The sequence below is a fragment of the Lineus longissimus genome, chromosome 1 (assembly GCF_910592395.1).
Source record: "Lineus longissimus chromosome 1, tnLinLong1.2, whole genome shotgun sequence".
NCBI classification, from domain to species: Eukaryota; Metazoa; Nemertea; class Pilidiophora; order Heteronemertea; family Lineidae; genus Lineus; species Lineus longissimus.
The window spans coordinates 13881875-13891961 of NC_088308.1; the positions used below are offsets into that span (position 1 = coordinate 13881875).

Below are 10087 nucleotides of genomic sequence, written 5' to 3' on the forward strand. Positions count from 1 at the left end.
GATTTAAAGCTTGGTGCAGGGTCGTTTCCCACTCCCGTTCAGATTTCGTTTGGACCAAAAATGCAGTGATATGTAGTGAACATTTTCCCGACGATATGACCAACAGTGTGTCCAGGCAAATGCAGAAAGAAATGCTGGCGAAGGCATATCAGAAAGATGCCAAGGACATCAAAGTGAACTGGAGCCTGGCCGACGATGCGATCCCGTCCGTTTCACTTCTCCCCAGCAAGCCGAAACACGGGACCCCTGCAGTCACAGAACGTCCGAAAGCTACACGAAGCCCTCTCACCCCAGTTCCTGGTCCTTCATCAGACATTTTTACGACCCCCAAATTGACTGGAAGTCGAAATGCCGTCGTGATAAGGGAGAGAAAACGAGTAAGTCTTGTTTTGTTTACATTCTTGTTATGCTTATTATGCATTGTACTCATTGTAGGCCTATGTATGAAGCATCACACAGGAACAGTCATGACAGTATAAGGCCCATACATTTCCTTACTTCCTGACGGATGCATAGAGCAGTTAGACAATATAAGACGAGATAATCAGGGGTAGACTGACATGTGGGACAATCACTGGCAATAATTTCATTCTTTTTACAATTACATAGGACGTGGAGGCTGCTGGTGCTTGGAAGGAAGCCATGGATTTCCAAGCTGCTATCGAAGCTGATGTCAGTGATGATGAAGATGGTGGTCAGGAATCTGTGGTGAGTTGAGAATCAAACTAACAAGCTGACATTACTCTGGATGGAACAGTAAAAAATTCCCCCATCATCATTGCCTTCCAGGTGAAAGAAAACATTTTGTCTCTTTTACTCAATATTTCGGAACAGAATTTACAACAAGCAGCCATGTAACTAGACTTGACTATGCATAGCAAAAAGTTGAATTCATGAAACAAAGTTTTGGCAATGGTTTTTATTTGAGCTCTTTACTCCACCTTTTCAGCCTTGTCAGACCAAAAGTCAATTCACCCAAGTGAATAGGCGAATTCGGCGACCAAAGCATCGTTCGATGAGGGTGCAGACAAATTATGAAAAACCAAAGACCAAGGTGACAGTCTCAATAGGTAAGTATTTTTAAAGCATAATATACTAATATTGGTCATAAAACAGGGCGACTCCATAAACAAGTAGCTTTTGCCAAATTGAACACAATAATAGAATTTATTAGGGAACTGAGACAAGTTTGAGAAACTTTTTGTTTTTATATTCAGGAACACAAACAGATGAAAAAGTGTACAGCATTTCCAGCATTGATGTCAAGCCAAATGTTTCCTCATCAGGTAAAGCTTTTATGAAATGATGTTTTCAGAGAAATGAAAAAGACAAACTGTGAAAGATCTCCGTCTATGTCTAGATAATATGTTGGAACTGAACACGGGAAATTTTCACAGCATCTGCATGTTGTCTCACTGTCAAGAATCTATCCGATTAGTTTTAACATAAAATCGATATGATATTGCATGTTCTAATGCTACATGTATATTGAATTTTACAGGAACACCAACTGGAACTGACCCTGACCACCTTCCAAACATAGCCACAGGAAATTGCCCTCAAGCCAAATCAGCTTCAAATGAAATGGAGGATGGACCTGGGTCAGAATCGTCTGATGATGAATCTCTTGAAGATACGGTTGATCCCCTTGACAAGAGCTATGAACCAGCAGAGAGCGACATCAGCAGCGAGGAGGTCTCTGATGAAGAATTCAACTTCATTGATAATGAGAATGAGTGAGTATTTTACTACATTTATGTAACACTAGTGTCCTTGCATTGAAGAAGGTTGTCTAAAACATAATCATGTAATCTGATATAAGCCATCTCAACATAACAAAAAACAATATAGCATCTAAATGTTATTTCTATAAAAAGGGGCCCAACACTGGCAACAGCTTGTACGATCATTTTTAAAAAACAGCCTTGTAAATTTACCAGTGATATTGACCAGTCCACAAAACTGATCCTTTTATATAGTCATCACCAACACAGATCATGCAGATTGGAATTTTTCCTGTGCTTTTGACTTTTGTGTATTCTTTGTGAATTTTCTCTCGATTTTTCCGTAGGAAAGATGATCCACACTGTCAGACGAAGTACCTGGTGTTCCACTCGAAATTGATGGAACTCTTCAAGATATGTCCTGTATGCTGTTCCCCAGCCAAGAGACACATCAGGACCCTAGGGACATATCTATCCATTAAGCAATGTTGTTCCAATAAACTATGTTCTTTTGAAAGGTAAGATTGAAGGAAATCCTGTATTTTTATATGAAAATTGTTGTCATGTTTTTTTCCCCGATTGCCAAAATTTTGGCTAACAAAGTACATCAATCAATTAATACATCTTTCAGCATTAGTGTGACTAAATAATAGCTAGGTGTTTAATAGTGTTTTCTCCAGAGTCCTTTTCACTTGGTACATATTGTGTCATGCTGAACATTGCTTTCATTTCAGATTTTGGGAGAGCCAACCATTTATCAACCGTATTCCAGCTGGAAACTTGCTGCTCTCCAGTGCCATCCTCTTCGCCGGTTCAACTGCAGCCAAAACTCTGAAAGTCTTCAGTTATCTTGGATGCCAAGCGATAAAACAGGGCACCTTCTACCAGCACCAGAGGCAATACCTGTGGCCGGCAGTGATGACAGTGTGGCGGGAGAACCAGCAGGAAGTGTTGCAGCAAGTGAAAGATTCCAGGAAGCCAGTTGTTGTTGGAGGGGATGGTAGATCAGACAGCCCAGGGCATTGTGCAAAATACGGCTCCTACTCTCTCCTGGAGTTGAATGTCAACCGCATTTTGGATGTGCAATGAGTTCAAGTAAGTAAAATTATAATTATTGCTTTTCAATTACACAGGCGATATAAAAGAAAATTGTACATGTAAATATGGATCAGTAAACCTTGTTTTCAGATTATCATGAAGAAGATCACATTAGATAACATTGTTGATATCATACTGTTGCCGTTAAATGACGATAATCATACATAAAATGTAAACAACATGGATTTTATTGGAGAGTTTGTTCTTATTGTAATGTACTTTGTAGAACACTCCTCCAGATTGTACATGTAACTAGATTTTAATTTGATTCCATGAAATTGATATGCACATTAGGACATAAGTATCAATCTCCATACCTCATCTCTTTCAGTCGAATGAAGAGGGCGTCAACCATAGTGTTAACATGGAGAAGGAAGGGTTGATTCGATGTGTTAGATACCTGGAAACGGAGGATGTCACTATTTCAAAAATAGTGACTGATCGGCATGTCCAAATCAACAAGTGGCTCAGAGAAAATCTACCGGATACAGACCATCGTTTTGACGTCTGGCATTTGGCCAAGAGTAAGTGTCCGTAGTGTCTACATATTATATTAGGCATGAAATTATTTAGAGTGCAGTACTGTTCTTAGATTGAACTTTTCAGCCTGGTCCAGTGTGGAGATTTGTTAGAAAAGTGAATGCACGAGTCAAGAGAAACACTTTACAAAAATGAATGTCATAGTCCATAGCAAATTGATAATTGCTAGAATTATTAGGGCTGTTCTCCTTTTTTCCAGGTTTGAAGAAGAAGGTTGACAAGGCTTCAAAGGAAAAAAACTGTGGGATTTTAGAGGAGTGGCGGAGGTCTATAATCAATCACCTTTACTGGTGCGCTGCAACAACTCCAGATGGGGACCCAAATATGATGCTGGCCAAGTGGTTGTCGTTGGACAACCACATGCACAACAAACACAAAGGACATGGAAGGGTATATCCGAAGTGCGGCCATGGTCGAATAGTTGGGCGGCAGAAGGGCACGAAGTGGCTTGAACAAGGTGAGTATTTCTCGAATTGATATCGAAGACCTTCGGGTATCGACTTGAGTGGACATGCATCACGACATGCACAAAGTTTTTGGAGAGATGTCTCAAAACAAAACTCTCGGATAGAATGGTCTGTTTTCTAGTGATAAAATGAACATCAAATTATTTGTGTGACCTATTCAAATTTCAGGATCGGCAGCATCAGCGAAAGCTGGCAACATTATTGACAATGCCTACTTCAAACCGGCTGTGAAGAAAATGTCTCCTGGCGAACAGACGTCAAGTATTGAGGCATATCACAGTCTCATCCTCCATTTTGCCCCCAAAATGACAGCATTCAGCTTCAAAGGGATGCTATGCAGGTAAATTCCAAGTTTGATAGAAGGCCGCAGTACAAATGTACATGAAGTCCTGGAGTAGTGAAATCTACTCAAAGTCTTCATGAAATTACCAACTTTAGAAATTTGTCAGTGAGGTGTGTACGTGTACTTGAAATAAGACAGAACCAGGCACAGCTGAGTGATGTTCCAAAATCTATCAATCAAGTCAATTTATCAGTTGAGAACTTCACGCGCCGATGAGCCTTGAATGACATACATGCACAAGTATCTGAGAACTTTTTATATTTTACTTTTTAGGCTTCTCCTGTCAGCGCTACATTATAATGAAAATGGTGACAGGGAGCAGGCAACGACTGAGGACGGGAAACTAAGATGGTCAGTAACCTTCATCAAATCCAAGAAAGGTGGTTACTCAGTGAGACCAATCAAGGACGATTCTAGTCATGGTAAGCATCAAAAATACTACATTATTTTCAATCCACATGACTCTTTCTGGGCAGATATCAACCGGTCAAGCTGCCCATAATCCATTCTTCAGAAATGTCTTATATCATACATGTATACATAAGAGGAAGTAAATTGCAAAGTTGTATAAAATAATTGTATTTTTAGATCATTAAATGTACAAATCACACACCCAGTCAATGGGTGAAGACTAGCAAATGCTTTTACTGAAAACTCCATACAGTACACTAGGCCTTTCTGTACAAAACTGAAGTAAAAGCATTTACAAGTCTTTATTCATATCACCCTTTGTTTCTAGAATACATGTAAGGTAACAGTGACAAAAAGACAGTTTTTATAAGTTTTCAAAGAGTGCGAGACATGACAAAGAGTGAATATAGGTTCGTGCTTGACAGACGCTTTACAAGATAAAATTTTCCTTTCATTTCAGGTTATGTCGACAAGTTGATGGTAGAAGTTCAGCGCCGGTGCAGAGAGAACGACTTTGACTTTGAGGACAACAATATCTACATACCACCAGCACTCTGTAGCTCATATGATCACCCTAATAAGGCTGAAGCTGTTGACAGCTATAACGAAAGACACAAGCGATACTCCAAATCATGTTACATCCAGCCTTCACGAAAATCCACTCGTTGAATCCGTGTAAATCTATAGAGATTCATGTTCATGAACAATCCAATGGCACAAGTATTGCATGACACTGGCATGACTGGGTGATATGAATAAACACTAGTGAATGCTTTGTGATACATTCTATAAATCTAGTCATCCAATGTTGGGTATTTGAAACCAACTGCATCCCCAAGAACATAAAATCTTAACCGGATCTTCTCCAAAGCACATGCTGGTAGGGGCACTCGATTCTTTTTCCCAAGGAATCCCCAGCACCACCTGACGAGTTGACGATAGGCAACGTATCTATATTTCCTGAAAGATAATGCATAACATTAGTAAAGGAGTAAGGTATATGCATGACCAATATATCACTAGACGTATGTTTTGTTACTGACTACTCTTCATTATGTATTATGAGTGCAATATTTTCTGATCATTTGTAATAACATTAGGAATGAAAATATATTATCAATATTGAATGAAATACAAGTATCACGTACTCATTTGTTTCTCCATCTACTGCCGCCCGATATTGCTGCTTGTAATGGGAGTAGGCAGTCTGTAGCACCCACACATCAAGGCAATTGGACTGGAACCCGGGATGTTCGGTGATGCATCGAATGTTTCCGCCATGTTCCTCGTTGTACGCCTCAATTTTCCTCAAAATTGGTTCCTTTTCATGGCAACAGGCATTTTCTATTGGGACATCTTGCACCTCACATTTGTCACCACATATGCACCTAAAAGAAAATATCACACATTATATTTATAAACAAGGCAAAGGTGTCTTCCACATCCAGTGCAGTCCAGCTAGCTGCCAATGCATGATGTGTGTGCTTAGTATGGTTCATTAGTAAACAAAGTGATAACATAACATTAGCTAAACGAAAACAGCAAGTTAGGCATTTGTAGGCACTGCTGCAGCAATATCCAGTCAACTGACATGGAAGCAAGAACTTATAACGCAAAAAGGAAGCCAAGCTCAAGCTGTACAATGAGCGAAATTGAAAGTCCGAAAATCAATTGTCGGACAAGTGTTTCGAAGCATCCAACGAAAAACGCTGCTAATGCACTTCGAGACCAGACAAATAGCGACAATGGATAAGGAGACGGTGAGATCTACGTGATTTGTACCATTTGTAACTGATAATATTGTCAAAAATGCATTTTTGCATCCAGCAATTCACGTACCAGTTTTGCTCCTCCATACGAAGTCGCCAGAATCTATCTTCCTCTTCCTCGTCATCAACATCCTCGCCTTCTTCCATATCCTCAAAACTGCCTTCAACAACGGGCTCGAACTGGTAGCCAAGAATGACACCAGTTACCACTGATTCATCTCCACTATCCGTGAAATTACTCGAGGATGTTACAACGCTAGCATTATCACTATCAGAAACTTGAAAATCACTTATTGCGCTCGAGTCCGACATGTTGAATGTGTACACAGGCACTGTGGGTGAAAACGAGGCCGAGAGAGCTGTCCATTTCGTGACGTCATCGTAATGGCGGCCAGGCGAACCGTGTTTTTACTGTGATTATTAGCAGACGACGCAAAACAGTGATGAGACCGAAACAAAAACTGTTAAAAGTAAGGAAAGGAGTGGGCAAACACAAAAAAAATTATGTTCACTCAAATTTGACTATAATAAGTGATTCAAAAATGCAAAGTTGTCCTGAGCTCTGAAGTCTCTCTTTAAGTAACATTATAGAATAATTTGACCTTGTGAGACAAGCAAGACTTGTTCTCACGCCGCCGCATCCAGAAAACCTGGGCTTCCAATACCTGTCCAGGGCCATTGTTTTCATATCACCATTCATGCACCAAAATGATATTATTATCATGTGTGGTTCTTGACCATTGTATCGTTTCATCTCAGTATTTTATGAATAAAGAATCAGTTGTAGAAAGAAAATCAACGAGTCAAGTTGGCCATCTCTTTAGCTCCCCAAATCATGGAGAAAGGTTCTTAACCTTTTCGACATGGTTCCGTGACCAGGATCTGGGATACAAACACAACGCAAAGTACTATCAATAACTCATTTTAAACTTCAAATGACTAAAACATAACGAAACACCTAAAACGAATTTATAATGTACACACTAAACGGAATACAGTCAAATCAAGACAGAATATCGCAACAAAACAACCAATCATGTCAAGAACGGATAAACTCGATACTTTGATGACCGTGCGTCTTGGTCAACAACTTCACGGATACGGACTGGCCATGACAAAAACCGAAGATCTCAACGCAGACGAAATCATCGAACTCGAATCAAGGTTAGCTCAGATGCAGGTGGTCTACGATTCAACTCAGAAAAGGGGTGAAGAAATCGATGAACTTTTAACCACCATGAAAGATAAAAGGACCTTACTTGAAACCGAAATAACCGAAACTCTGAAAATACAGGGTGACCAAAAGACCAAACTACTAAAGATTAAGCCGCACTGGGCGGATTTTACAATAAAGTCATTGGGGACATGCGATCGCTAGAGACCTGAAAAGTTAATATGGGACAATGTTCGGCTATTCTAATGCCGTTATTGGAGAGGAAATTACCAAAGATCATGTATTGCGGGATAAGATGGGGACCAGTGAACAAGGGAACGGTTTCGATCTAAATAAGTTCATGAAATCATTCAATACGCACTTAGAAACATCGCACACCGAAACAGGAAAGGATAACACTAACCACCACAGAAATTTCGCTAAGACTTTGGTTGATTCTTTCGTGAGTGTGCCTAGTGCCAGTGCCCATAAGCAAAATGTGCCATGTCCATTCTGTGCTGGAAAGCATACTTCCTGCGAGTGCAAATTAACGTCACAGGAGAGGTTCAGCGCCGCGCGTCAAAGAAAGTTGTACACTTATTGTCTGTCTGGCTTTCAATTCATCGCACTACTACAAAACATGTACAAGCCTTGCCTCCTGCCGTGCATGCCAGAAGAGACACCACACATCCCTTCATGAATACTTCTCAACCACGCGACAAACCCAAGGCCGATTTGGAAACCAATTATGACTAGACGATCATCATCATCATCACAACACCAAACAGGACAATGTACAACCGCATCAAAAACCAACAACCAAGGACCTTAAAGTAACAACCAAACCAGTCACCATGTGTTCAGACAATGCAACAGAACAAACGGACACTGTACTTCTCGAAACAGGAACAATAACTATCAAAAACAAAGATAAGGAAATCAAGGCTGGAGTCTTCATTCATCCGAAGTGATACCGCATCAAAACTAGAACTACTACCTACCAGAAAACAGACACTAAACATTAATGGCATTGGAGGCCACACATCCCGGCGAGCCTACGGTCTTGTGTAGGTAACAGTCAAAACAATAGACGGAAATAATACCATAGAAGCTCTAGTCAGCGATGAAATCGTGAAACCAATCAATCAACATGGATGGAAGGAATGTCTCAAGCACGCCTACATCCACGAACATCAGGACAGGTTAGTAAACAACTTCAATCAAATAACTCTCACCATAGACATCCTCATTGGGTGCGACCACACCTTTGAATTCCTAGAAAATAAGATGATAAAGGGACAAGGCCCAACCATACAATTTTCTAACCTTAGATGCTTGGTATCAGGACCTCTTAACGCCAAATCTGAAATTCACACAACCGTATCATCGCAGAACAAACAGCCATTAACGGGATAGAAGAAAAGGACCCCAAAGGGAAAGAGGACAAAACCGCGATTCTAGAAGCCTTTCTTAAAGCAAACGCACTAAAGTCAGACTCTCAGGACAAAGATTTTGACGAAGAATTCAAGAACGAATATCTTCAAAAGATTCAGTTTAAAGACGGACATTACTACGTTCCACTTTCTTGGAAACCTGATCATGAGGAAATTCAAAACAATGACATAACCGCGCAAAACAGACTCCGCCAGGTTATGGGAAGGCTTGGTAAGTTAAAACTTATTTCATCGTATGCCAAAGTCATGCAGGAGAATATCGACAAAGGTACATCTCAGAGGTAACAGATACAGAAAACGCGATGCAAGAAGGATACTTCATCCCGTATTTCCCCGTATTCAGAGACAGTGAGACTACCCCCCCTTCGCATTGTTTTCGACGCAAGCAGTGGGACACTTTCCTTGAATTCCTGCCTCTATGAGGTACCGAACATGGTGCAAGATCTGGTTCAAATGCTTTCCAGATTCCGCACAAAGAAGATATGGATTTCTGCATACATCGCTCGAGCCTTTTTATCTGTGAGATTAATTGAGGCTGATAGAAAATTTGTCAAATTCCTATGGTTCAAAGACAATGATCTAACCAAAGACATAGTGCCTTATCATTGTAACACTGTTATTTTCGGTAATGTCTCAAGCCCATTAGTCTTAGCCATCACGCTTCAAAAACATATGCAGCATACGATTCAGCAGTTGCAAAAGACATGTAACACAAACTTTAGGTTGACAATCTCTTAACCGGAGTTGACACAGATTGGGAAAGGATCAGATATTTCCAGGAGTCGCGCACGATCATGAACGCAGCAGCATTCAATTTCCGCCAATGGAGTACAAATTAGGAAGCACTAACCAAAAACATTCACACCGAAGGATTACAACCAAAATCAGACAAAATCGGAGTACTCGGTCTCAAATGGGACACGAAATCAGACCAATTATCAATCACAAAAAAAGGAGCTACAATCTCCACAAACAATCTCATTTACGGACATGCTATCTCTATCTTACCACACCAGGACATTGAAACTGACTTTGATCCGACACATGGCGGTCGCAAGGCACTAGAAAAAATGGCACACAAACGGGCATCACTATTACATAACTTTCGTAAAAGATTCTACGATGAGT

General features: G+C 40.4%; 2 protein-coding genes across 2 annotated transcripts; one reads left to right on the forward strand and one right to left on the reverse strand.

Moving 5' to 3' along the window:
- Positions 1-5268, forward strand: LOC135482820 (uncharacterized). The gene is made up of 12 exons (XM_064763266.1): positions 1-377; positions 610-708; positions 950-1070; positions 1218-1286; positions 1502-1736; positions 2072-2242; positions 2459-2793; positions 3125-3346; positions 3562-3819; positions 3998-4169; positions 4446-4594; positions 5044-5268. The coding sequence occupies exons 1-12, from the start codon at positions 96-98 to the stop codon at positions 5250-5252; spliced, it is 2322 nt and encodes a 773-aa protein (XP_064619336.1). The 5' UTR covers positions 1-95; the 3' UTR covers positions 5253-5268.
- On the reverse strand, positions 5269-6983 carry LOC135489404 (uncharacterized). The gene is made up of 3 exons (XM_064774782.1): positions 6423-6983; positions 5732-5971; positions 5269-5543 (listed from the first exon to the last, which is right to left on the reverse strand). Exons 1-3 carry the CDS (start codon positions 6662-6664, stop codon positions 5378-5380), a joined length of 648 nt encoding a protein of 215 aa, XP_064630852.1. The 5' UTR covers positions 6665-6983; the 3' UTR covers positions 5269-5377.
- Positions 6984-10087: the final 3104 nt, after the last annotated feature.

Coding starts and splice junctions, on each gene's coding strand:
- LOC135482820 (XM_064763266.1), top strand. CDS start 96: ATGACCAACAGTGTGTCCAGGCAAATGCAGAAAGAAATGCTGGCGAAG. Junction 709..949: donor ATGGTGGTCAGGAATCTGTG/GTGAGTTGAGAA, acceptor CCACCTTTTCAG/CCTTGTCAGACCAAAAGTCA. Junction 1,071..1,217: donor CAAGGTGACAGTCTCAATAG/GTAAGTATTTTT, acceptor TTTTATATTCAG/GAACACAAACAGATGAAAAA.
- LOC135489404 (XM_064774782.1), bottom strand. CDS start 6,664: ATGTCGGACTCGAGCGCAATAAGTGATTTTCAAGTTTCTGATAGTGAT. Junction 5,972..6,422: donor CGTATGGAGGAGCAAAACTG/GTACGTGAATTG, acceptor ATTTTCTTTTAG/GTGCATATGTGGTGACAAAT. Junction 5,544..5,731: donor GTAGATGGAGAAACAAATGA/GTACGTGATACT, acceptor ATTATCTTTCAG/GAAATATAGATACGTTGCCT.